The sequence below is a fragment of the Gavialis gangeticus genome, unplaced genomic scaffold (genome assembly GCF_001723915.1).
Source record: "Gavialis gangeticus isolate Ggan-Ray unplaced genomic scaffold, GavGan_comp1, whole genome shotgun sequence".
Lineage (NCBI taxonomy): Eukaryota > Metazoa > Chordata > Crocodylia > Gavialidae > Gavialis > Gavialis gangeticus.
In genome coordinates, this window is record NW_017728992.1 from 3,063,208 (window position 1) to 3,090,982 (window position 27,775).

General features: G+C 42.4%; 1 protein-coding gene across 3 annotated transcripts in view; it reads right to left on the bottom strand.

The window, feature by feature from the left end:
• FHOD3 (formin homology 2 domain containing 3) overlaps positions 1-27,767 on the bottom strand; it is a 783,635-nt gene extending 755,868 nt beyond the window's left edge. For all 3 annotated transcript variants that reach the window (XM_019520693.1, XM_019520685.1, XM_019520696.1), the window contains exon 1: positions 27,520-27,767. In XM_019520693.1, the coding sequence (XP_019376238.1) occupies positions 27,520-27,684 (165 nt within the window). In that variant the 5' untranslated portion in view covers positions 27,685-27,767. The remainder of the gene's footprint in view (positions 1-27,519) is intronic.
• Positions 27,768-27,775: the final 8 nt, after the last annotated feature.

A 27,775-nucleotide genomic window follows, 5' to 3' on the forward strand; every position in this document is an offset into this window, starting at 1 on the left:
AACATTCACAGAACATGTAGCGTGGCACAGTATTAATTTTCTGGTTGTCACAGAGTGGAACAAAGATTCCCTTGCTCTCTGAAGTCTGTTTTCCCATTTGCTTTTGGGCCTTCTCAGGTCCAGCAACTCATGTTGTCTGTTTTTGACTCACTAGTTTTGACAGATCCTGTGGATCTCTACATTTTGCTCAGAAAAACAATGACATACACTTTCATTGAGGCAACAGTAGTACATTGTGGCACCTTAAAATCCAAGGAGACCACACTCTTCTCCCAGATTCTCTTCCCATAGTTCTGAAATCTCAGAACTTAAAGCCATCAAGGCTGGCCTTGAACCTATTTCAGATGGGGACAGAGACTCGTTCTACTGGCTCTTGAATCCTTAATTTTCCTGCAAGCTCAAATTCAGACTAATTGAAAGGATCCATCGTTGTTCTCAGACACCTCAAATCCAGCTTCCCAGACAATGCCACTGACACACTGGGCTTCCCACTGTCACCTTCTAATTCCCCAAACAGAACACTAAAAATGCTTCAGCCAATATATGCACCCTCAGACTACAGACTAGTTGTCATTAATAAGATGTGTATGTCTAAGCCACTTAGCTATTTGTGAAAAACTTACATTTAAGGATGTAAATACAAATTTAGAGTTCCAATAATCGGTCTCACTTAATTCCACCTGTTTGAATGACTCCTTTTCGTAAAAAGTAATTAAATATTAAATGAGAATGATTTTCTGGGCATGTGATTAAAATTTTATCTTAGAGGTAGGATGCCGAGGTTGCAGTCCATGCTCCATTGAATATTTTCTCATCTAAAAAGCCAGAATAGCATTAAAAAAAATGGACTGAGGCACCCACCACCCTCACCTGTGCCATCAAGTAAGAATATCTTACAGTTTGATGTTTACAGTACTCTTCTTAAGCACAGAATGAAAATTAACTTGCATCTACCACAGCTGAAGTAAGTTCTCTAACTGCAAAGTGGTTACTTAAAATGAACCACCAGTAGCAGTTTTATGACGCTTAACCTAAATAATGTTGGGGGGGGTGCATTCCTACAAAATCTATTTGTTGATATCAAACTGAATTAATTGACTAGTCTTGAGATAACCAACACCACAATTTTTGACAAATATGCAATTCATTGAAAAACATTTTACCCAGATTTACTTGCAACGGGTTGGCTAGACAAGGTAAACAAGTTAAAAACATGACTTTTTATTAGTTTAGGATTTCAATACGATACATGTTAAAAATAACATTGTTTTACTGAAGTCTCACAACTTGCCAGGTCAGTTTCAAAGTATGCTTCTTCAGGCTGGCCAGTATTTACACAGGCTGTAGTTCCAAACAAATATGTAAAATGAACCAATCAAAAGACCAACTACAAAACTATTTTTACCCCGGGAAAGGACTGAAGATTATTACAGTTTATTACACCGCGTATTACAAATGGGAGTGTACAGTTTAATTTGCTTCTAGAACGCTCTCAGATGACAGCACAAGTAGTGTAAAGTAAAATGTAATGTTTACTCAGACCTTATGACAGTAAGCAAGGTTGTTATTTAAAGGTGACATGTATTTTGCTATAAAAGAAAGATCCATTTATGCATCACTTATCCCAGAACTCCAAACTCCTCCTAAAGTACTAAAAGCCTCAACTTTCCACTACCCACCTCCCAAAACTTCTGATATCCCCATTAAAATAAACTACTACTGGATAAACTACTGTCTGGTGGTTAATGCAAATGAACTGGGAGATGGAAGATTAATTCTGCTCTCTCCAATTTACCCGTATAACTTGGAGCGAGTCAAGCCCCGTCTACCTGGGTTTCCTGCAATAGTGTATACATATCACCAAGCTGTACAGTGCAAAAAGACTGCAGAGGTTCAGTTTTGGCAAACTACAATCATGGCCCTCTGTAGACACTAGTCCACCACAATCAGGGGAGAGGTTTCACAACCCACCTACCCCACTTCCACAACTAGCACTATGTACTCCCTGGCAAGGACATCTGTCCCTGCATTTAACTGTTCTTTAGCATTAAGCTTAGAACACACTGCCTAAAGCCAGCAATTAATATTACATTTTACTAAGCTCTTTGGCAAAATATCTGCTGTTTCACTAGCCCAGGGCTGGGAACGCTGAAGAGCTGTCTAGTCATGCTTCTACAGATAGCACACACGAACAAAGAATTGTAGAGCCCTACCATTTCCAGATGTTAACCTGATCCTTCTCCCTGGCTCAAGAGTGTTTTCTTGCTTGCAAAAGTAACATCTTTCCAGGCTAATTTTCCTAGGCAATTACCTACTGTGACCACAGAGTGACTGGCATTGGTTACCAGAGATTTATGTCCCACTGCAACCAGTATCCATCACTGTGAGTTCATGGGTCAGCAATAACTGTTCACATAGGTATCATTAGTGGCAAAATCCATCTATTTCCTGGAGGAGACTGACATCAGCTGCCCAACTAACTAGCTTCACTTGTAACTTGAGCTGGATTCTTCTGCTCTACTGTATGTTACAATATAAAAAACAGATGAAAATCAAACTGACATGAACACTGTTCTGCTACCAAAACCAAGCCCTCAATTGTTGCCTGGGCTCCTTGATGTGTTGAGTAAACACCCAGTGGCTGGAGATTTCTATTCCCTATGCTCTCCTAAACAAACAAACAAAAAATAAACTAAGAAATTAGTTTAATTGTTGCTTGAATAAATACATTGTTTTGCACTGAAGTTGCAAACCAAGGGCCAGCTTGCAGAACCCTTTCTCACACCAGCATCTATGGGAGTGCTACTTGAGTGAGTAATGATTTGACAGTATGAGTAATGGCCACACAATCTAATCCAGAGTGCTTTAGTCCCACTGCAAACAGAGTATGTGCCAGGTTAAAACAAATATTCTGATAACAAGAGCACAAGTTTATACTGCTTGGCTGTTATTAGCTGTACTGAGTGCAAGTGAGCTGGCAAAGATGCACATTTCCCCAACAGCCAATTAAAATCTCTCAAGACAAATCACAGTAATATTTAGAAGAGATATCTGCAAATATAGTAAGGTTTTTGCTTGCCAGAACAGATTCCCCCATGAACTGAATGTCTTGATGTAAATTCCCATTGACACATATTCATGAAGTCAGGGCTGATAAACTGCAGGCTTCAGTGCTGCTGAACTTGGCTAACAATCAGCTTATGACTATATTCCCATTTTCCATGCCAATAAAATGTTATAGACCATTCCCCTTTGTTCCTCCCCTACATTTCACCCCAAGTCCAACTGACCCTCATTTCTATTCAGGAATCTTAGCTGCACCAGAAACCCAAACTAAATACTGCTCCATTAGTAATTACCTCAGAGAGAGGCAGATTTCAATCAGTTACTATTTTTTTAAGGAGAGAAAGAGTTAAACTCACAGTCTGTTAAAACATAACACGCAGGAACAACTTTGATTCCAATGTTAATCTTACATGATTTGTCAAGGGGGTAAATTTCAATACTGACTTGGCTCATTTGGAAGAAGTGGTTAAAAAAAAGTAATGAGGGAAAGCCTAAGTAGTTATCATTTAGCTTTAAATTTACATAAGATATACCTGCTGCCTCAAACAGTGATCTTTTTACATTAATTATCCTTTGGAATTCACTTTCCATTCCTTGAAATCTAGCAAAGACAAAACCTAACTAGATGACAGTTCACATGTTGTGCCACTTCTTTCAGCATCAGTCACTGTAGAAAAGCTTTTCTCAAAGGTTTAAATGAAAAGAAAATAAAGTTAAGAGACTATTAAGCACATATTTATCACAGTACAAATCAGAGATTTAGACTACTGTTTCCATTTCAAGGGATTTTATTTGTTGGATGAAGAACAGATACCATGGCTTTAAGTCGTCTTATATTAACATTACTCTCTCCTTTGAGACTTCTAAGGATACTGCCGGCTGACAAGTACTCAGCTGCATTCTGCAAGGACAGAAGAGCTACTATACTTTGACCTTATTTGCAATAGTAACCAATGTAACTAACTAAAACAATGCGAAGGAAGCAAATTTACTACTTTACTTATATTAAATTAAACATTTTTACCCTATGTTTTTTCACTCAGGTAACATGAAGCAATAATTACCTTTAATTCTCAGGAATTATTGACAATGGCCTCCAGTGTTTTTCACCTAGAAGCAACATTAATGCAAAGAATTGTTTTAAGACAGGGGATACTCGTCTACTACACTACCAGAACTAGTAAAGAATTGAATAAAGATGGCCACAGATTTGAAGAGTAATCCTGTTACCCAAACTTCACCATGATAACGTTTATTTCTACATGCATAACGTCACAGAAGGGCATCCTGTCTACTACCTTTGTCAACTTTTAATTATGTCATTACCAACAATGTCCCCAAGCAACTGATACCACATAACATGTCTGAGTGAAGGCTATTTTTACCCTGTTATTCAGTCAGCACACTTACAACAACTAGGATTAAAGTGATGAGACAGCCAAGATGTTGTATATAAGCCAATGCAATTACATGTTAAAACATGTCGAGAAAATGTGATTATACCCTTCTGTTTTACAATGCACACATGGTGAAGAAAAACACTTCAAAAGCCATCTCTTGGCTCTTATTAATAAAGAGTGTGTGCAACCCTCATATCTCCCCCTTGGTGAACAAAATGTTAAAGCAGTTTTGCTTCTACTCCTCCTTATATGGCTTTAGTGCTTGTGAGAGGTGTCACACACGCAGCCTTGTCAGCTGAAATCCTCCTTTTATACAGCAAAGAGGTACAGCGTAAGACAATAACAAAATAAATGTCTTAACACTGCTGCAGCAGCAGACTACAAATCTGCCCATAAGGACTACCTCTAGGAGTGTCAGGTTAATCCAGCCAGTATGCCAGGGGTTGGCAATTATTTGGGCCAGAAGGCCACTAAGGGAGTTTTGGTAAGCTATTGTGAGTTAAGTCTGCACCGCCCCCCTTTTCCCTCCACCTTGCAACAGCTCACCAAAACTCCTTAAGTGGCTCTGCCCCAGGGCCCGGCCCCATGCCCAGGGCTCTCGGATCTCCTTGGAAACCACCCCGAGACACACGTGGGCAGGGCGCACTTGGCCAGTTGGATGGGATAGGGATGCGACTGGGTGAGAAGCAGCATCTAGGAGTGGGACAGGTAGCCGGGACCAGGGCTAAGGCCAAGATTGCAGGGTGGGATCACAACGGACTGACAGCACAGGGCCATGGCCTGGGGCAGAGCCACAACCTGATCCTGACAAACCCCTGCCCGTGGAACCAGCACCCATTGCATGGACGAGCAGGGAGCAGATTGTGGCCCTGCCCCAGGCCCTGCCCAGCAATTCCACCCTGTGATCCCAGCCCCAGCTCCAGCTCCGCCCACCTCCCCTACTCCCAGATGCTGCTCCCTACTCACCCACAGTCCCATCCCATCTGCCTGGCCAAGTGCGCCTTGACTGCATGGGACCTGGGCTGGTATCCATGGAGACCCCATCAACCTGCTGTCCAGAGCCCACAGTGGTGGGTGAAGGATGGATACGCCAGGGTGTCCAGGCAGTGGGGCTGACTGGTAACAGGAACCAGAAGCAACTTCTGCCACCAGGGCTGTTGGGAAGTGGAGTCCAGATGTCACACTGCCCCAGCCTCACTGGAGGCAGCATGACCAGCCACATGCGCCATGGCCCAAGTGGGGCCAAGGACACAGCACAGGCCAGATAAAATCCTTTGGTGGTTCAGATCTGGACGCTGGGCTGTATTTTGCTCACACCTACTCTAAGCCCATGAGACTTACAAATAGAGACGCTGTGTAAAGCCAACAGGGACTGCCAATAGCCACAGGTTATAATTGTTTCTAGTGCCACCGAGCATAAAGATGATTTTTTAAAATATTAATTTTCTCTCCTCACAATAATCATTAGATTGATTTTAAAATCATGAGTATTTTTGTTTTGATTTTTGTTTAATTTTAGATTATTTTAATTGTCACTTTGATCTTTAAGCCTTTAAGGGTCATGTCTTCAAACTTTTTTCTATAGCCAGATATGTTTTTAACCAAAAGCTAAGGAGCATGACCAGAAAGTTCCAGGAGTACAGGCTTTATGAATACCAGCAATAGAGACACTCATAATACAACAGGGAGTGTTGGCAACACTGCAGGACAGTCAGCTAGCTAGCAAGCTCCTACTCACTTTACATGCATCATCAACCAGTCATCAAATAGTAATGACCTGATGTGACCAGAACTGGGCCTGGATTCCAACCACCGAAGTGGAATATTGTGTCTTATAGCCAGCTTGCAAAGCCTCAGAGTCTCTTTCTGCCTCCTTTTTTTAATTAAACAGGTAATTTCTCTCTTTCAGTTGATTAATGCACATTTGTTCGAAAAAACTAGTCTAAACGGTGAATGTGACCTGCCCCCATTATAAGCCTAAACTCCCCTCCAAGTACTAAAGAATATTAGTAAAAGTTTAGGGTAAAACAGGGTCCTCATAAAAAGTGAGCATAAACCATCCCTCCTTCTGCCAAGAAAACAAGCAAAGAAAAATGTTTGAGAACTTAAAAGTTGGCCAGATCTGCAAGCAAAGGCAAATTTAATTTTATTATTATTATTATTTTAAATGGGGAAGATATCCTGGAATTGGAAATGGGCAACTGCATATCTTGAAATAATGATGCTCCACTAAGCTAAAAAAACCTCCAAGACTGGCCACAGCTGCAGAGAGAGCTAGGACTTTGGCTGTGGTACACTGATGCTGCCCCTTTGTGCTTAAAAACTTCTCAGGCATTGGGCTGGAAGGTCATGTACTCAGGGTTACGCCAATGATCAGATTTGAGGTCAGACAGCAATTTTTTTCCCAAATCAGACTGCCGAGGGGTTGTTTTTTTAGTTTGTGTTTGTTTTTTGCCATCTTCCTGCTAGCCCTGGGGTATGGTCCTCTGTGGATCATCTGAGTACATTTTACTTGTACATTACTGACACTCTTACCTTTCCTTGTGACATAAGGTTTAGGTATGTGGTGTGAGACAAGAGCTGGATGATATTATGAACCTTCAGGGAAACTGCCTGCCTGCAAATGCAGGGGACTGCACTTGATGGCAGGGGCGAGGGAGAGGTTCCATTCCCATGACTTCTTCAACCCAAAGCAAAAATGAGCCTTTTTTCTTGTTAGACAGCATTTTAAGTGTTGATTGTTCGTCCACAGCAAAATGAATTAAAGTAACAGCTATACTGTATAAAATTGTGTAGGAAAAGTTGGCTCAACTACTCAAAACTGTCAAATTTAGAAAACTGAAGGCACTGATATAATTTAAGTCTGATATGAACATGTTCAGCAATCTGTTTCCCCTGCCCCACTTTCAAAAGCAATCTGTTTCCCATTTCAAAACCCCACAACAGTTCAATAATGGGTTTGGCATGAACATGGCCTGATGATAGCAGCACCCAGATGCAATCAAGTTTAACTGCTCTGCCAGCCCTCCCCAACTGTCCTGAGGTCTGAACTGGAAATTGTCTCTACCCTTCATGGCATCAAGAAAGAAAGAAAAAAAACCCCAGGTCCAGCTACCCTCTTGATCCAAGGAACAATCTAAAAGTGGCTTCCTGATTTTAAATAACTGACCACACAGAAGGCAAATATCCAACAAATAAACAAAAGAAAAACAAGGAGAAATGAAGCACCATAGCTGAAAAACGTAACAGATAAACCGTTAAACTGTTATATCAGTAGCTGGGTATTGCTTAGCTATTGAGCTATCTTCAGACACTCCAGTAATAATTAAAATGAACAAAAAAATGTCTATGCTCTTCTAGCTGAAATAATTCTAGCTGAGAGCTGCCTATTACTTTTCCCAAGGTGCAAAAACTTATTAATACAAATACAAAACTGGATATTATAATAAAAAAAATTGAGTACTATACACAAAAATGACATTTTAATTAAAATAAAATAAAACGGCCCTTCCCTCCTGTATGGACTGTATTGTTATGACTGATGTAGCATTTGGATTATTTAAGCAAGTTAACCCAAATATAGCTGGTTGAAATGTAACACCATCTTTCTTTCACTCATGACCTGCTTTTCTCTTGAGAATAAAGGCCACATATCTCAACTGTGGTCACTGGAGAGCTATGGGTCTTTCATTTGTAAGAGAAATTTGATTCTGCTTCTTTAATTGGTAGCATGATATACTGCACTTGATGGGGAATAGGAATGTGAATGTGATGTAAGCAAGGAAATAACGTAAGTAGAGGCAGTAAAACACAAAGACCAGTTTAATTTGCCCTCTCTCTCTTTTGTGAGCATGTTTCCTTCAATATTTACCCACACTGCCATTTATTTCTAATACACAAAATGCAGTTTGAAAAACATGTCAATTTTCCAATAAAACAGTAATTACCAGATCTTTTCTTCTTCCATAAAGAGGACTTGATTATACCCTCCAGTAAGAAACCCTCAAGAGGGAACATGAGAGAGAGGAGGAAAGTCTGTCAGAGAGAAACTAGAAGTTTTGTAGGTCCCAAGAGTTCATATGGAAGGAGCGGAGGACTAAATTTTGCCTACCCTGCTCCTTCTCACTTCTGCAAGTGCTGGGGGGAAGAGACTCCCTTTCTGCATGGAGCCAGAGGTCACGGTACAAGAGCACCAGTTGCAGTACGATAATAGACCAAGGGTGTATATTTAAGGCTACTTTAATTTTTAACTTGGCATGACATGTCAACAATTTCTTAGTCTTAAAAGGCTCTTTACACGAGTGGTGCCCAGGCTTTTTTAGCTCAGCAGTGGAACGTATTCTCGAAGGTCATGTGGCCATAATCAGTGCTTTGGAGCACATTCTCTCCCATGTCCTGCTCCCTTTGTGGCACAAAGGGAGTGGAAAGCAGCTGCTGAGCATTCCACTAGCATCAGAAAGCCCCCAGTTGGTGAACTACCACTGAAGTCAGCTCCTATGTTGCTTCCCACAATAACTAATGCAGAAAAGCATCCCAGGAGGGGAATTCACTGCTGTTCCAGGTATCCTCAGCTGGCATATATTCCTTGGATGACCTATGCCAGTTGCTGCCAGTTAGCTAGGAACTCAAGCTACTGTTATCTGCACCAGGATAAGACAGGGTTCAGAGGCTGGAACTGGCTGATAATTCTCAGCTTCTTCTTTCCATCCCCTGGGTACCTGCACAGGAAGAAAAAGCCACATTCTCTTAGATCCTTCCCCAACCAGAGACACGGATCCTTCTTTCCCCACAAAGGAACTGCTGAACAGATAGATGCATCGGGGAAGGGACAGTCATTGGTCAGAGCTCACTTGGCTCAAAGCAGTGCAACTCCTCGAACAAGCTGGAGTCCCTACCCCGCCCCCCCCCACCATAGCAATGGGGCTAGTCATCAGTTTAAAAACTGACTTACAGTCAAGCTCCAATTTTCTTCCTAATGCCATTCCTAAGGGCAGCATTTTAAAACCTCAGTCTCCAGCAATCAACATGTGACACCAAGCTGTAGCTAATGGCTTCACACCCTTGAGAAGGGGATCTCAAATTTTAAGGCCTGGTCTAGGTATAAGTATGTCAGTTAGGGATGTGGTTTTTTTTTGGTTTAGGTTTTTTTAAACCAATGTAGTTATACTGAAACAACTCAAAAGTAGCAGCAGCTATGCAAATTTAATTTCTTCCCTTTTCCCATGCAAAAATATGTAACATGACTATAAGCACATTCTATACAGACACTAATCATGTACATTCAAGAGATGGTATAGTTGTACACAAAAGGTAGTAAAAACAATACAACTGTTATATGTAGATCATGCTATCTATAAGGCAGTAAATAATCTGTACTTTTTGTCCTTGGACCTCTTTATTAAAGCCCAGCCTATCTCCCTATTGAACATCAGATGTGTATCTCATTTATTTTTGGAAGTGCGCATGTGTGTCTTTTCCTTTCAGAGGCAAAAAACTTAATTGCAACCTCCGGCAAAACAAATAACATTCAGTTGCTCAACCTTAAGATTGAAGTATTTTCTGCACTAAAAGTCTGACCATGAACAGATCAAATTACTTGTTCAGCCATCCACTCTTTGCCAATCTCAGTCATATGTGACATGATGGTGACTGATGTGACCAAGTGATTTACTTTAATATTATGGCATTGCCCCGGTTTAGCAATGACAACCAGACACTGAGGATCAAAATCAGCTGTTGCTCAAGACTTTGTAATTGAAATAAATACCCCACTAAGCACAGTCTGAGGGTCAGTGACGGATACAACAGTCAAGTAAGTTGACGATGTAGACCAAAGCAGTTCTAAAAGCACTTTTTAATTCTATCATTTTTAATAGCTACAACTGGAAACTAAAATGTATTTTTGACTCTATAAAATGTGTTATGGTGATAACATGTACAAAGTTGAACTTTAAGTCTCATTCATCCTCACTTTAATAATATCTCAAGCCAGATATTTGCAGATGTTTTTGAGTAGCTGATGACCCTTTAAAGAACTTACTGCTACTTTTGTCCAAACCTATTCCTCCACTAAGAATATTCAACAGCATTCCTAGCCATGTTTATTAGTAAATGTAACACAGGAACAAGGTTCATGTCAGTATAATACAATCAGGTGTGGCAGGATATGATCGTGATTCAGTAGGTGGCACTCTTTCCACCCAGTAGGTAATAAACTAGTATCTTAGGGCAGCATTAGGAACTATTGTAGTGCTGTTTTTCAAATAAAGGGTTACTAAAAATCTCATGGTACATTTTAAAAGTGGCCAAGACAGGTTAGCATTGCTATCTTCCAGCATGTGTAATTACAGGCTGCTGACCAGAGTTTCTCCATGTAGTTTCAAATGCATCATAAGAGGCTATTTATTGTTTGTCTGGACCTTTGTACAAATGCTGCACAGAGGTTCAAGCAGATCACAGGTGGGTAGAGGAGTGCATAAAACAAACAACTGCACTCTAGTCAATGACATGTTACGTCTTCACTACAGTTTCTTTCATTCTCTCAAAGCTATGTAAAGAATGCTTTCTCCTTTTTTGATGAAGAAATGTATCTATTTGCAACAGCCTGGGGAAAAAAACAAACCTCCCTAAATGTCCTTAGATGTCAACAAAAAAAAAAATACAATTACTGGATAGGGACAGTGGTAATTTTAACTGGTTCATAAAGGGGAAAGGGAGCTACCAATCAGGAGTGCACACCAGTTGTTATGCTTAAACTGTTACCTCTTTATGCTCTTGAGTGATAAAAATGTGCTAAATATTACCCAGATTGGTCAGAATTAAAGTTGGAAGGGCTTTGCTATCCCTGGATCACTATAGACCATGTGCCTGCAACAGTTACACCACAGTTACCAATCAAGTATACATGCTCATAACTGCACAGCAGTTAGCCCCATGTAACACGGCTGCTTGCCATTCTACTGCACAATGAAATCAGTCTTTTGGCTGTGTAGGAGTTTGCCAGGAGAAAGGCATCCAGAGTTCTCTTGATCAGCCCTGGACAGATTTTGACCGATGATAAAGTAGAAGGAAGAACCTGTTCTCCTGAGGTTCCTCCTTGCAAACAAGTAGGAGAGGATCATGGAATTACAGAATAATATGAGAGTCATTGACAACTAACTCTTATCTACAATAATACAACAAAATAAATGACTACCTCATATAACTTCATCTAACCTAGATTTCCTAACCTTACCTATGAAAATATCAGAATGAGATGGTATCACAAGCTTTACCAAAGTGCAGGTGCATTACGTCCATACCCTAGTAATTCACAAAGGCCATCACCTTGTCATAGAAGGACATGGCGTTGCTTAAGTATAACCTACTATTGATGCATCTGTGCTAGCTCTCTCTTATCACCTTGTTCTGGGATAGGATGGGATGGAAAAGAAAACAATTTACAATTCAAATGCATCACTATTCATTAGCTAGGCACAGAGCTGGAGAAAGCTGCTCCAGTAAAAGGCTTGAGGAAACGTACCCCTCTCCAAATCAAAGGAAAAGCAGACATTAAAGGCCCCCTCTACACATTGTATCTATTATGCCATTACCTTGCTAATCGCACAATACATTTAGACTGGCTACATGTGCAAGTTAACTATGGGTCCTTAAGAAGGTCAAACCAGCTATAAAGTTATTGCTCAAACCTGTGTAATAACTTCATAGCTGGTTTCTATCCAGGCTTAATTTGCATTGTAGACAGTCTGCAGCTGCTGTGATCTCCCCATCACAGGGTACTCCACACACCCCTATGACTGGGAGACGGCAGCTGCTGTGACCTCCAAGGTGTGAAGCACCCCACATACCCTCAGGACTAAAAGACTGCAGCAGTGCTCCACAGCTGCTGGGGCTCAGTCCTGCAGCTGATAGGACTCTTGGTCCTGGCTGCACCACATGCACCACAGGGTCCAGAGTCCTACATCTGATATGTGGCACAGACAGGAACAAGAGTCCCGTCAGGTGCAGGACTTTCAGCCCCAGCTGCATGTGGCCCCCATAGCCGAGAGCCCCATCAGCAGAGGCAGGGCTCCCAGTCACAGGAATCTGCTTCTTGCCAATGCAGGAGGAACTGACGGTTGGGCTCTCCATGTGCCAGCAACAAGGCACGATGGGATCGTGTGTGGCATGGCAGGAGGCACAAATGTATGGATCACACGTTGGATCCCATCATACCTTTTCCTGCACATATAGAAGAGGCCTAACAGTAATGCTCCAATTCCCAGTTGATTCTCTGGTTTGCTCCTGGAGAAAATCTGTTACTAAAGGCAGACTGTAACATTACAGTTGAGCCCTCAATAATATTCAGAAAGTACTTTCAGAGGAGTCTGGATGAAAGAAGATGTATATGAAAGAAATAATAACTTCAAGGAACAGATACTTTTTCTTTATAACCACTTTAGTTTCATAGTGTTGCATATTTATAGCAATAGGAGCTGAAGGGCAACATGTAAGTGGTATGCATAGTACCTACTATTTGAATATTTACTGTTATTTAAATATATATCTTTTTCATCCTTCTTAAAGCCAAGTTCTTCAAGGACTCTAAAGATTTATTAAGAGTTAAAGTAAAGGCCAAACTAAGAAGGTGACAAAACAACATTGCATATTAAGGGAAATTACTGAAAATTTATTCCTGATAATTTACTCAAGCTTATATACCAAGATGGAAACAGAGAGACATAATCAAACTTCCTACATCAGAGAAACTATAGATTTTAAGAAACTAAAATGGACAAGTTCAGAAAAAAATTGAAATTCTGGCTTGGGGACCACCACTTTTGCTGCAGAGTCAAGAGTTAGGAGTTGAGGAAGTTTGGTCTTGCCTCACTTATATTGAACAGTTTTAAATTTCTGTCACGCACTGGTACAGAAAGTGTGCGGAAAAATGAGGGTGACAAGCTGTAAAGTGGATTCATGCTCACCCTGACTTGTAAAACCAGCTGAAAGAGACTGGGGCCGCTGCTGGCAGGGGTTGTCAATGCCTCCCTTCAGAAGAGCATGGTGCCAGATGTCCCTAACTCCACAACAGTCCAGCCCCTGTACAAGAAACCATTGCTTGATGCTTATTCCCCAGCATGATTTGCCTGTCTTCAACCTCCCCTTTCTAGGGAAAGTCATTGAATAAGTGGTCACCCATCAACTCCAAGCCATCTGGATGCCATTGGGATTCCTAGGCTCTTGTCAGTCTGGTTTTAATCCTGGAAATAACACAGATTACACTTGTGGCCTTGGTCAACATCCATTATTGATGGGGTTTTTGCCTTCCCTTGCTGCTAGGTTCACAGCATTAGGGTGCTGCTCCTAGATCCTTTGCTGCACCTGGATCTTCAGTGGCTGCAGTGACTAAGAGTGCCTTTCACCAGCTGCCTCTGGTGATAAGGCTGCAACCCTTTCTTTCAGATTTAGATCTGACTACCATCACGTATGCCTTTCTCACCTCAGGGCTAAGCTGATGCAATGTGCTCTATGCAGAGCTGCCCTTGAAGACTGCCTGGAAGCTGCAGCTTATACAGAACACGGCAACTCACCTTCTGACAGGGATGGGTCACAAAGAGTACATAACCAAGCACTCCAGAGTCTGTACTGGCTCCCAATAGCTTTCTGAGTACAATTCAAGGTGTTGGTTTAGACTTCTAAATGACAGATAGATTGATCTAAGGGACCTCCTTTTCCCATACACCCCACGGTGGTTCCTAAATTCAGCCATGGGCAATCTCCTGCAAATACCATCCATGTATCAGGTTCACTAGGCAAAAACAGATTCATAGATGTAGGGTCGGAAGGGACCTAAGTAGATCTTCAAGTCTGACCCCCTGCCCTGGGCAGGAGAGAATACTGGACTCATATGACCCCAGCTAGGTAACTATCCAGCCTAGTCTTAAAGACCCCCAAGGTAGAAGCCAGCACCACATCCTTTGGAAGCTGGTTCCAGATCCTAGCCACCCCGACTGTGAAGTAGTGCCTTTTAAGGTCCAGCCTGAACCTACTCTCAAACAGCTTATGGCCATTATTCCTTGTTACTCCGGGAGGTGCTTGGGGAACAGGGTCTCTCCCATTCCTCACTGGTGCCCCCCGGTAAGTTTATAGACAGCCCCCAGGTCCCCTCTCAGCCTTCTCTTGTGAAGGCTGAACAGATTCAAGTCCCTTAGCCTCTCCTCATAGGGTCTGCCCTACTGTCCCCGGATTATGCAAATGACCCTCCTCTGGACCCTCTTGATGCTGGCTACATCCTTCCTAAAGTGTGGTGTCCAGAACTGGACGCAGTACTCCATCTGTGGTCTGACCAGTGTCACATAGAGGGGGAGGATCACCTCCTTAGCCCTGCTTGTGATGCATCTGTGGATACATGACAAGGTGTGGTTAGCCTTCCTGACCGCATCCTCACATTGGCAGCCCACGTTCATCTTGGAATTGATAATGACTCCAAGATCTCTTTCCGCCACTGTACTTTCAAGAAGGGAGTTCCCTAGCCTATAGGTATGCTGCTAGTTTTTACTGCCCAAGTGCAGTACCCTGCACTTGTCAGTATTGAATCCTATCCTATTCTCATTTGCCCACCCCTGTAACCTGTCCAGGTCTAGCTGTATCCTGTCCCTCCCTTCTAGCATGCCCACCTCACCCCAAATCTTGGTGTCATCAGCGAATTTGAACAGGGTGCTTTTCACCCCCTTGTCCAAGTCACTAATAAAGAAATTGAACAGTGCGGGCCCAAGGACAGAGCCCTGGAGGGCTCCACTGCCCACATGCCTCCAGGTCAAATATGACCTGTCCACCACCACTCCCTGGGTGCAGCCCCTCAGCCAATTTGTGACCCATCTGACTGTGTAGACATCAATGCCACAGTCAACTAGCTTTTTAATGAGAATGGGGTAGGAGACAGTGTCAAAGGCCTTCCTGAAGTCCAGAAAGACTACATCCACAACAACACCTGCATCCAAGGATTTTGTGACCTGATCATATAAGGCAATCAGGTTGGTCTGACAGGACCTGCCTCTAATGAACCCATGCTGGTTGCCCCTGAGCATGTGGAAGGTCATTCTCAGTTGTCACTCCACAGCTCTGGAACTGCCCTGAAGTCCAGAGTCCAAGTTCAAACATCTTACAGAAGCACAATAAGACTTCCTATTTGGGCGAGTATTTAAAAAATAACATTAGGCTGGGATACTGGTTAGGGAATGCCACGATGTGGGGTCCCCAGGGCCATGATGTCCCTAGGGCTCCGTGAGTGTGCTGGCCCAACCCCACAGGCTCCTTCTAATCTCATTTGCCATGTCTTGCTGGTAAAAGTAAGAAATAGGGAGGATGCCCTCAAATTACAGCTCCATCATGGTCGTGATGGACCGTCCCTAAACCCTGCAGGTTATTGGACCCCTTAATAGGCCCTGCTCTTGGTAGGTGACTCACGGGACACTCCAAACCTTATGAGCTAGATACATGGTTCCAAAACCTCCCCTTTACCATGCCCCATAGGTGGTAATTAAATATTGTCCCTTTTTATGAGGCCTCCATCTAGCTTGGCCTCCTGTTGTCACTACGCCCTGGGCCCTTGTAGCTTCTCCCTCTGCCGCTGGGATCTCTGCACCCCCTGTAGCGGTGCCCTCTTCAGCACTGAGGCTCTACATGGTAGTGTGCTGCAATGCCTTGGGCTTGTCCACTGGAGTACAACCAACCAAACCAACAACCACCACCAAAATATGTGCCCCTGGGCTATAACGTAATACAAACAGCACAGGGTGCACTCTGTCTCTTTAAAAGAGGCAAACTTCTCCCCAGTCATTAAGTGTCTTCCAGCCCAGGGTATCTGAGGAGCTCTTGGAGCCCCATTAGTTCTGTAAGCAGCATATCAGGCAGCCACAGCATCTGTGGCCAGTTCTTCTCTGCAGGAGATCCTTCCCCTGGCAGCTGCCAGAGAACTAACTCCTGCTGGCCTCAGCCCTGGGGCTTATATGTGCCCAGGGCCCTGCATCCTTCTGGTCATCTGACCAGGTACAGGCAGGCTAATTCCCTCATTAGCCTGCTGCCACAGCAACCTGCACCGGTGGGGGTTCTGCCTGGCTCCTAGGGCGCTTTCTCTAGGCAGTTTCTGCCCTTAAAGGAGCAGACACACCTTAGTGCCCTGCGACAGGGAGTTTCTGCTTTATGTTGATGCTCGTTCTTCTCCTGTTAAGGTGTTTTGTTCTCTTGTTCCATCTCCTGTTTTACAAGTTATCCTGTCTTCTTATAAAATAATCTGCTCTGAGCCTCTGTTGGGAAGGGTAGCATATAAAATGAATAAAATAAAAATAAAATTAATAAATAAGACCAGAAGGCCTATTAATAGCCTACATATCCATTAGGCAGATGAGTGAAATGCAAATCTGCTGCGATAAGGCAGGAAAGCACAAGAAGATTCAGACTTTAGAAGATGTCAACTTTCCCAATTGGGGGAGCCTTTAAAACATGTGGTATGCCAAGATAGAAACAATTAATATACTAACTGATTGTTTCCTGTACCTATGTGTTTACAGATCTTTCCAAGTGTAGGTCTGCTACATCAGCTCTTGAAGAGGCACTATTTGCATTTTTAGGTCATGAGAGACGAGCAAAATTTCTGTAATAGATGGCCACTGCTTCTGAGCAGCTCAAAGGTCATGCTCATTTGCATTAAAGTCCCAGAATTCACTCCCCATTTCTTATCCATCTTGCTGGGACCTAGAAGGCCACACTCTCGTACTGCAAGAGCTAATCAGCTGCCTTAAAATTAATACCCTTAGACAGTTGTCCCTCTTATGACCTCTTCATTTACTTTCTGGAAAGCACATTTCATGCTGATCCTTGCTGTGACTCATTTTTTAATCTGGATCTAGGGCCAGGTTCTGCTCTCTTTTGTGCCAAGGTAAGCCCAGACCAACTAACTCCACTGACTGCATTTTCATTTTCAGCTTAGTGTGCACAGCTACTAAATATGTAAAAAAGGTTGTGGCACAAAGACACAGACACCTGATAAATCATAATATCTCTCTTCAATTTAACGTAAATAGCTTTTCTTCAAAAACCAGCCAAACAGGGCCACTGCAAAAAGTAATAATAATATCATGTTATTTGTAGTAAGGGATGGGTGAACTTCTTGGAGTTTGGAGTCCGTTAGCCTCTGGAATTACTTTGTGAAACCCAAAACACCTTGAAAACTTCTGCTCAGTTACCTTCCCAGCCCAAAGCTCTTAGGAGGAGAAAGTTTCTTGCATAGAGGAGAACAGTATAGATTCCAGCACCTCATTAGCCCCAAACCAGATGCATATCCCTCAGTAGGTCCTGCCCCTACCATTATAAAGGATGTCTCTGAAGAGAGTAACCACCTTCCCTTCTAAATGATTTTCTGCATTTGATAGGCTACTCCGTGCCTCACTTTCCTTTTTGGGAGACTATTACAGAGTCCCAATGACCAAACCAAAACTTGTATCTTTAAAGATTCCATGTCCTGCTTGCTCCTCATCCAGAAGTAGCAGGATCAAAAGAATACACTCTTTCCAGTCCCAATATATAGATTCTTTAAGCACAGGTTTCATAATGTATCTGGGCTGAGGGAAAATTTTGTGCTGACTCTGGCCTAGCCTGCGCAGAGGCAGAGTCCTACAAGGTCTGTGTACCAAGCTGCTCCAGTAGTGCAGCAAGCCTACTTGCTGCCCCAGAAGAATGGGGAGGGAACAGTTTATTCAGTAGAGGACAAAGCAGACATGAATGTAGGTAAGCTTCCTATACAGAGGATGCTTAAAGAAAGTTAGTGTAAGACATGGGTTTGTTCGGCCAGCACATTTATTCCCTTCTCCATGGCTGCAGGATCAAACTCTTTACCAACAGGGATTATTTCTTCTCTTCCACTCCTTAAGACATCCCAGAAGAATGGAGCTACTGGGAAAGAGACCAGAATCTTCTCTTCCCTGAAAGAGTGAGCAGTGCAGTGGCAACGCTATGAGTAGAAGCTCCTATCGGTTTGGAAGTTGTTACCCATTACTCCATCAAAAGGTATGAGCTCTGCTCTCTCTCTTTAGAGGATTAAAAAACAAAAACAAAAAACAACCAGGAGAATATATCTGCCCAGCTCAGATTTTAGTAGCACAGTTTTATTGCTGTTAGTTTAGTATTACAATAGCTACTTGCACCTGTTATAGTTTTCTTTATCCCATGGGTTGCAGTATATACTGTTTTTTCCAGTGTGTCATATGCCTTTGTTTTGCATCCATCTTCAATATACTGCAAGGTGACCCTTCTCTTTTCCCACATGCGATCATGCTGCAAAATCCAGGCCTACTGTCAGGTTGCAGCTGGCTAGCCCTACTACCAGGGTTGCTCCATGTTATAGAATGGATTTGTGTCTACAGAAGACAGAGCGTGTGCTGCTGCTGCACTAGGGACACAAATGGCTTACAGTATGAACTCAGTGCTAGAGGAGAGGCCGAGTAAGTAGCCTGCGTGTACAGCCACTACAAATCTACACCACACTGCACTCAAGAATCAGTCACTGCCCAAAAAGAAAGAAATATTTACCTCTGCCAAAAGAGGAGGCTGCACTTATATCTGTACAGTAGTTGGAGTGTACTTTCTGATGTAGTAGTCTCTTTGTTTAGCACCTGATTTATGTCCTTGTCCTAATTAGCAGTTTCTTTGAATGACACTGATGCTGCCTTTACTGATATAGGTCCCAGAACAAATTTGAACATTGACTCAAGAAAGAGAGTGAGCTTATCTTTGAGCCCCTCCTGCTCCCCCTCCCCTCCACCTGGGGTTTTCCTTATTAGAAAACAAATCACTATCATATTTTTAATTTAGGGACAACAACTGATTGAAAGAGAAAGCTGTAACTTCACACATATGGTATAATAGTCAATAAAGTTGTAGAATCATAAAATAAATCGTAAAGACAAAGAAGAAAGGTAAAATGTGGTGTGTTGTAATCACATAAGTAAGGGAGACCACTAAAAAAAGTATGCCATCTGACACTGGCTGTGTATATATATCCACCCTCCTGAATGACTTGAGGTCAGCAAGTTAGAGTATCCAGTGACTTAAAGCAATTCAAAACCAACCACTCCACAGTACCAAGTTAGATTCAAGGAACACTATTAATGCTGGGCCTAACTCAAAATTTAGCTCCAAATACAAATTTTCCCAAGGGTCAAGGAAATATGAAAGAGGACTGTGAAGTGAATCCATCTTCTTTTAACAGATCAGAGGAGGAAAGCAATGTAAAAATCCATTAAGGTTACATACAGAGGTATTTAGAGTAAAAATACTAAAGGCTAGATCAAAAAAAAACAAACCCTCAAAACAAAAACAAAAACAATCACCACCACCACTTAGGAGTCTTAAGCAAAGTTTAGGCATCCCAATTAATCAATTCACAAAACTTCTACCTAATCCTTAGGAACCTAGGGGTACATCTGCATGCTGCCATGCTTCAATACTTCATTTTGGAAGTACTAAAGCATGGTTCAGTACAGGTGATTACTGTGCCTTGTGCAGCACACAGTTAAATTTTGTTACTATGTCACTGTATTGGCATGCTATACCTGGTGAGCACACCACTATGACAACACAGCTGACGATCACAAGTAGATACATAGCACGCCATACAGCAATGTAGTGCATCGCTATGAAGCTGTAGGGCAATGTGTAGATGTGCCTTAGGAGTCCCTGGGCCTCTAAATATTGGTCACTAAAGAGACCAAAACTGAGGTGTTTCTCTTCCTTGTCTTATCTTTCTCTCTCTCTGTGCCTAAAAATCTTGTGTTCTTTTCTATGCAGGGGCATACCTTCAACAGAAGGGGTGCAGAGTGCCTCAAGACAGATAGTTAGGGCACCCTCCTTGAGATGAAAGATACCCAATGTAAACTTCTTTAAGATGAAAATGGCCTGGAACACAAGACTTCCACTTCCTGGGGAGTGCCATAATCATAAACCTAGTTTATCAATCCCTAGCACCACCACCATCACCTCTTCTCTACAACAGCCATTTCCTAGAAGAGTGGAAGAGTTATCCACACACCTAAGTAATCCTTTTGGGTATAAGTCCAAGAAGAGAGTTGAAGCTGTGAATCCGTCTTACAAAAGCACTTAACCAAGACAAGGAGTTAGATGTCTCAGAGGCAATATCAGAACATGCCCCCTCTCTTCAGCATTTTCTGCTGTCTGGCTTAAGAATCCCCTGAGTGACCATGGAGAAAACTCCATGCCTGTTTGCCTAATTCTCCCCATGCATTTTATAGGAAATTTAGTTGCCCAACTCAGGCTGGTGATGTCTTCTTTAGAAACTGGACATCTAAGTCCCTTTGTGAATCTGGCTCAGAGTTCCTGTTTTTATTTCCACGATTTAGATCAACCAGAATGTTATTGAGGTTTAGAGTCAAACTGTAGCATGTGTAGGTTAAAAAAAAAGAGGTAATTTTAATAACATCAATCTAAGACCAAATCCTGCACTATTGAATCACAAGTCAATAAAAACTACTTTTTGATTAATGGTTAAGAGAATGTTGTTGCCAACATCTATTACAATGCAACTGCACAATACTATTACTGGAAGCTTCTACTCGATAACAGTTAATTCAACATCCTGTAGTGAATGAGATTCCTTCCACTCCTCTGCAAGTGTTGGATTCAGAAGCATAAGGAAATGTGCAATTTATAGAAAGGTATATAAAATAAGAAATTATATGAAGAAAGCCAATCAGGAGCTCCAGTTCTTTTAGAGGACAAGGGGGGACCCATTCAAATTAAAAGATTACAAAGTTATAACTGATGAAACAAAACAATTACTCGTAATTAGCCTGTGCAACTCACTGACAAGTATCAGGGCCAACAGTTCAGAATGTTTCAGAAAAGGCTTAGACCTTACATGACCAATAATAGTAGTCACAACTATAATCAGATTAAATAAAAAAAAAATTACTTGGACTACAAACCTTTATCCTTCAAATTTATCATATGAAGTATTTTGTACCTTCATTGTTAGAATACTGAAATAGGTAGAACATTAAGTTTAAAATTAATTAACTGGCTGTTAATTAATTTGAAGTAGCCCTCACTACATGAAGACCAAATTTCAAACTGTGAACCACTCTGACAGCTGCATTTCTCTGGGACTACACAGATGACACAGCCCAAAACAGTTCGAGAGAGAACAGAAAAAAAGGCCTTTCAGTCAAAGAGATCTAGCAGCGAAACATTCAAGGAGAGATTAAAGTGATTCCAGTCCTTAAGACAAGCTACACAATATACATGTTTGAGAAAGTCTTTCCACAAAAACAACAAATTTTTTCCAAAATCTATGTCACTGAAAACACACAAACAACCCTACCCCAAGCAAAGTGATGACTCCAAAACTGGAGCAGTGTAGAGGCTCCATGTAATCTATATAACATCTCTACTGCTACACGCTTAAATGGAGTGTGTTGAGATACCGGTTTGATAGGCGGATGTAAAAGCAGACAAATAAAATGTGCCCAAATTGTCAAATCAAAGTGATAAGCATGCAGGTAAATGTTGCCAATAAAGGTTAGGGCATATTCTAGTATACACCTGAATCACTACCATGAATATTAATTTCACTTATAAATATGCAATTTCCTTTTAAAATTCACATTTCCTATTCTGGTTAAGCCCTTCCAAAATTCTCCAGTAAGGGGAATTGCTTTTCTTTTACCAGATATAAGGGTAGAACCCAGGTCCAGAATTTTGTTTTTATAAACATTTTATAAATATTTTAAAAACAATTCCCTTTAAGAAAACAGAAAAAGGTCTCCATTTCAAGAAACGTTAATCAGAAATAGAAGGACTATCTGACCAGCTAAACAGACAAGATATCTAGTACCTGCCTGTTATAGAGCAACTCTTGCAGTAAAATGGGAGAGACTGCAAAGACCTTTTCATTAGGAAGTTCATAACTCTTAATTCTGAAACCACAAAAATTGGCAAGGAGATTTAGGAAGTGGGAAAGGATCAGAAACTACTTAATCCATATTTGTTTTCAAATGGATTCTTTTTAAATTCAAAGAAGTACTACAAAATAGAAACATTGGTAATAAAATTCAGTAAATGACTATTTGAGAATGTTTCGTGCACTTATAAGCCCCCCTCTACATGTGCAGGTAAAGATGCAATGGGATCTAATGCATGATCCATACAATTCATGGATTATAAGGCCAGAAGGGACCTCGGAAGATCGGGTCTGGCCCCCTGCACCAAGTAGGAAAGACAACTGGGGGTCAGGTGACCCCAGCAAGGTGACCATCTGGTCTCCTCTAGGATAGGAGATTGCACCACCTCTAGAGGGAGCTTATTCTACAGTCTGGACATCCTGACTGAGGAATTTTTTCCTCATGTTGAGCCTGAATCAGTCTTCCAGGAGTTTGTGGCCATTAGTCCTGGTTTCCCCTCAGGTGCCCTGGTGAACAGTTGTTCACCAAGTTCTTGATGTACTTCTCTAGTATACTGGTAAACTGCTACCAGGTCCCCTCTCAGCCTTCTTTTCCTCAGACTGAAGAGTCCCAGATCCCTCAGCCTTTCCTTGAATGGCTTGCTGTGTAAGATTGATCATATGGGTGGCCCATTTTTGGACTCTCTCAAGCTTGTCCATGTCCTTGTTATAGTGTGGTGCCCAGAACTGGATGCAGTACTCCAGCTGTATTAATTAATTAATTAATTTATACTTGCTACAGGTACAAATTAATTGTGCAATTAATCGGGTAATTGCACAACAGATGCAACATGTAGAGGAGGGCTAAGAGATGCACAGAATGAGATACAAAGGTAAAGGCCTTCTCGCATGTGCCCTGCTTGTAGCACCTGCCCTTTGAAAAGTTTCAGTTCTTGCTGGCTCCATGGCATGATTTTGTGCATTTTTTAAAGCTTAGCCTTTGCTGCAAGCTTAATGATATATTTCAACATTATTTAATTGGTGAACAAGGATGAGCTCATGAACTTTGAGAGGACTGCTCAACAGGGTTCCAAAATGTATATAGAAATACACTGAACCATGATTAAATGCTGCTGACACCAAAATTGAAGAGGTAGTAAACATGCTGGAAGAAATAACTAAATTGCAGGATGGACCTGATTCTGATATTTTACAGTTACACTTCCTGATACTCTTTCAACTCTTTACTACAAGATTAATCTGACTTTTACTCCTTGGATAATTTTGGAAAGACACTAGTATGTCTGTGCATGTAATTAGCCTTGCTTAGTCCATGGGACCTACTCACATAATTAAAATAGCAGCTGCATAAATGTTCACAGGCTGAAGTCCTGACACTATAAATCTCTGGGACAGGAGCTGAATTTTAATGTGTGTTTTCCTTTACCACCCATGGACTTTCATAGCATCTTGTGTCCAAAATCACCACATCTGTTTTACAAACATTAACAAACTTCTTTGAGATAAACTTAATTCTGTTTTCAACTTCTCAAACTGCTTTTCTCCTTAACTTCTAATTTTTCCAAATTCTTATGAAACCTCAGTGAGATAGTTTACATGTTAGAAAAAGAGGGGGTAAAATATGAGACAGGGATGAAAGTAAAAAATGTTCAGAAGTGGCTACTGATTTTAAGGGTCTTACAAAATATAAAACAAGTCTGGAGCACCCTGGGCCTGATTCTCAGAAGTGCTGAGCAAGCACACGTCTGATTGGAGTCCCTGGTCATTAGAGAAGTATGGGACATCTAGCATCACATCCAAGGAATCGCAAGTCTGGCTTCCCAAAGAAAGAAACAAAAAATGAAGCCACCCTAAGTTACTGGTCACTTCTGAAAATTAGGCCATCTTGTGTGAGTCATAAAGCAATGCCACAGTCAAGTCAATTACATAACCCGGTAATCATAGGAATTTATATACATGCTTGAGGTGCGGGGCGGACAGGAGCACTACTGGGAGTAATGAGGAATAATGGCCATAAGGTGACTGAGAATAGATTCAGGCTGGACATTAAAAGGCACTACTTCACAGTCAGGGTGGCTAGGATCTGGAACCAACTTCCAAGGGAAGTGGTGGTCGCTCCTACCCTGGGGGTATTCAAAAGGAGGCTAGGTAACCACCTAGCCCGGGGTCGTCTGACCCCAGCATTCTTCCCTGCCCATGGCAGGGGGTCAGACTTGATGATCTACTCAGGTCCCTTCCGACCCTACCAACTATGAAATTATGAAACCATGACACTTCAATTAAAACGGCTCCAAGAACTGCCCTAATTAAAGTGCCCAGAACATCACATGTATCAGCATCCCCACACTCAAAAGTGGCAGCAGGGGTGTTTTAACTAAAGGTCATAAAACAAGCTTTAAAACACCCCAGCCGCCATTCATCAGCACAGGGATGCTGATGTATGTGTCTGCTGTAATTACCATGCACCAGCAGACTTGCTTAAATTGAGTCTGCTCCAACACACTGTAATTACAGTGCATCGGAGCAGCTTTTCTGCATGTGTATAAGCACCCCATGTTACTGACCTAACTCTGATCTTACTCCCATTGAGCAGATCCTTACTCTACAAATAGCCCCACAGAAAGCAATGTGATTGCTTGAAGAATAAAAAAGTATTCAACAAGAGTAAGTTATCAGAATGTGCTTCCTATGCTGTGAAAAAGTATGACGCAATGCTAACTTTTCAAACTGTGTTCTGTTGAACCCTGGGGTTCCACAATAGGTCATCAGGTGTTCTGCAGAGACTGGGGGTAATGGTGGAGTACACCAGGAAGCAACACACTGCTACTGCTGGACTGGGCCACCTGGCCCATGTCAGTTCACACGGCCCACAAAGCCAAGCAGAGATGTTCTGCTACAGAAGGGATATGAAAGGGTTCCATGACTTTCGGAAGTTTGAACACCACTACACCGAGTCCCTTTGATTTTGTGCATTATGCAGAACTCTAGTTGCTGTAACCTTGACAACTGTTACATAAGAAAATGTTCTGCAAATGTAAAACCTGTGCTGAAAGGATTCTCTTTGAATTCCTTTTTTGTTGTTGTATTGATCTGTGGGCACCCTTAAAGCTAAGAGTATACATAGCCTTTGCCATCATCCAACAAACCCCTGAGTGCATGCTAGGAGACAAATGGAGGATAAGAGAACACCCCCCTCCCACACAATCCCAGAGTAGCTTAAATGGTCTTTTCCTACTTTGTTTTCTTCAGAAAAACATTTATATTGTTTTTCTTACCCCCCATCCACTTTGCTGAGTTAATACACAAACCAGAGGCATTGTTAGAGAATAAGGCGATAAAGAATAAAGGGAACTATTCTCATACCAAACAGTGATATCGTTTCAAAAAACTTACAATTAAAAAGAAACCCGTATCTGAATGCACATGTAAAGTGCAGAGGGCTACTTTAATCAGCAAATGCATTAAAATGAGTGTGTAAGAATATGCAAGGTTTTACAAAGGTCTGTGTTGATAACATACCTTAGCTCTTCTCAACGGTGAATAATGAGTGTCAATTGTTTCAAGGACAGCAGACTTACTGCTATTTTTACCAAAGCCCTTGCTGTGTTTAGCTCATAAAACCTTCCAGCAGTAATAGCTTAAACCCTGCTCTGCATGAACATGCTCTTCCCAGTTTAACCAACCTTCCTAAATAATAAATGCTTTTTCTATATACCATGATACTATGAAGAGGTTGCCAGAAAAGGGGGGGGCAACATGTCAAATTTGTTTCTAATCTGCTTTAAATGCTTCAGAAATGCAATGGTTACACCTAAATGCATCGAACATGACTGTGCCTTAACAGTGTTATTGGCAAGTAAAACTGACATATGAGAGTAAAGTAACATGAATCAATTATTCACAAAGCCACTAACATACTTTCATAGACATACTGACTTGCAGAGATGCAAGTATGCACTATTCAGAAGACCCACATTGAACTGCAATAATCTACACAGACCTCTTATTCTCTCAAGGGATTACTTATTAAGAGTAAACTCTGACACAATCTCATGGGAGAACAACGCTGCTATCAAAGTCCATAGGCTCTCAAACATCTTCTATTCTTGAGAAAGGTTTAGAGGTGACCTTATGTAGACCATGCAGAGTAAAAATAATGAAAAACAGCTGGGCATACTTGGCCTTTCACGTTCTGGGAGGGATTTTCAAAGGATAGGTTGGCATCTAACCCCACAGAGTTTCCACAGGGGTCAGGTTCCTAGATCCCAGTTGCACCCCAGAAAAATCTGTCCATATTTCAACGCATAAACTTCCAGCGATGGAGATTTTTAAGAGCTGGCTAAACAAAGCTTTGGCTGAAGTGATCTACTTGAGGATGGTCCTGCTTTGAGCAGGCGGTTGGACTAGATGACCTCTCAAGGTCCCTTCCAACCCTCATTTTCTACAATTCTATAATCACAAAGGAACATTTAGGACGGTTACTCTCAAGTGTCATTCCTAGACATCCAGGATAGCTGCAGCACCTTGGTTTGGGTTAGCTCGTGCTCAAGTGGGATGTTTTCTAAATCCAGCACAAGGCAAAGCTGCCAGAAGATGTGATTACCAATTTACCGCCCTACTCTGCACATCAGGGATACGCTAGAGAGAGAGAAAGAAAGATGTTTGGTATTTTTCTCTTCCTACATCTTCTAAGTTTCCGATTCCCAAAGCTCTTCCTGAGTGGTCCACAGCCAACCCCTCTCCCTGGCAGTCTGTGCCCCTCTGAGGCATGGATGCACCCCATCCCTCCCAAGCAGCAGCAACAGCAGCAGAGCTGTCCCTTTGCTAGAGTTCAGCATCCCTGGTGGGGGGTGGCGAATGGCTGTAAAAACGGGGGCCTGAACCCTGCCATGCCATCACGTCTCCTGGGGAGCCCCCTCCCAAGCTTCTACCCTCAAACAGCAGGGCTGAGCTTTTAAGAGCAGCCCTTGCTCCAGAAGGCAGGGGGAGATGGATATCCGTGCCTGCCCCTTCCCACACAACATAAAACCCTCCGGCCAGCCCTGCCACCCCGGCCCCGCGCCGCCGGATCCCCGGCAGAGGGTCCCCCCGGCCGCAGCCCACCTTGTGCGGGGCTCGCAGCAGGCGGTGCACGGCGGGCAGCTGGGTGCTGAGCGGCAGGTCCTCGCGGAAGGCGTACAGCGGCGGGCGAGTGGGCTCGGGGAAGCTGGTGCTGGTGAAGGGGTCGGTGTCGTCCAGGAACTGCACCCGGCAGAGCAGCGTGGCCATGCTGCGGCCATGCACGAGACGCCGGCGGCGGGCGGCTGACGGGGGCGGCCCCCGGGCAGCCCAGCTGCGGACGCAGGAGCAGCAGCAGCCG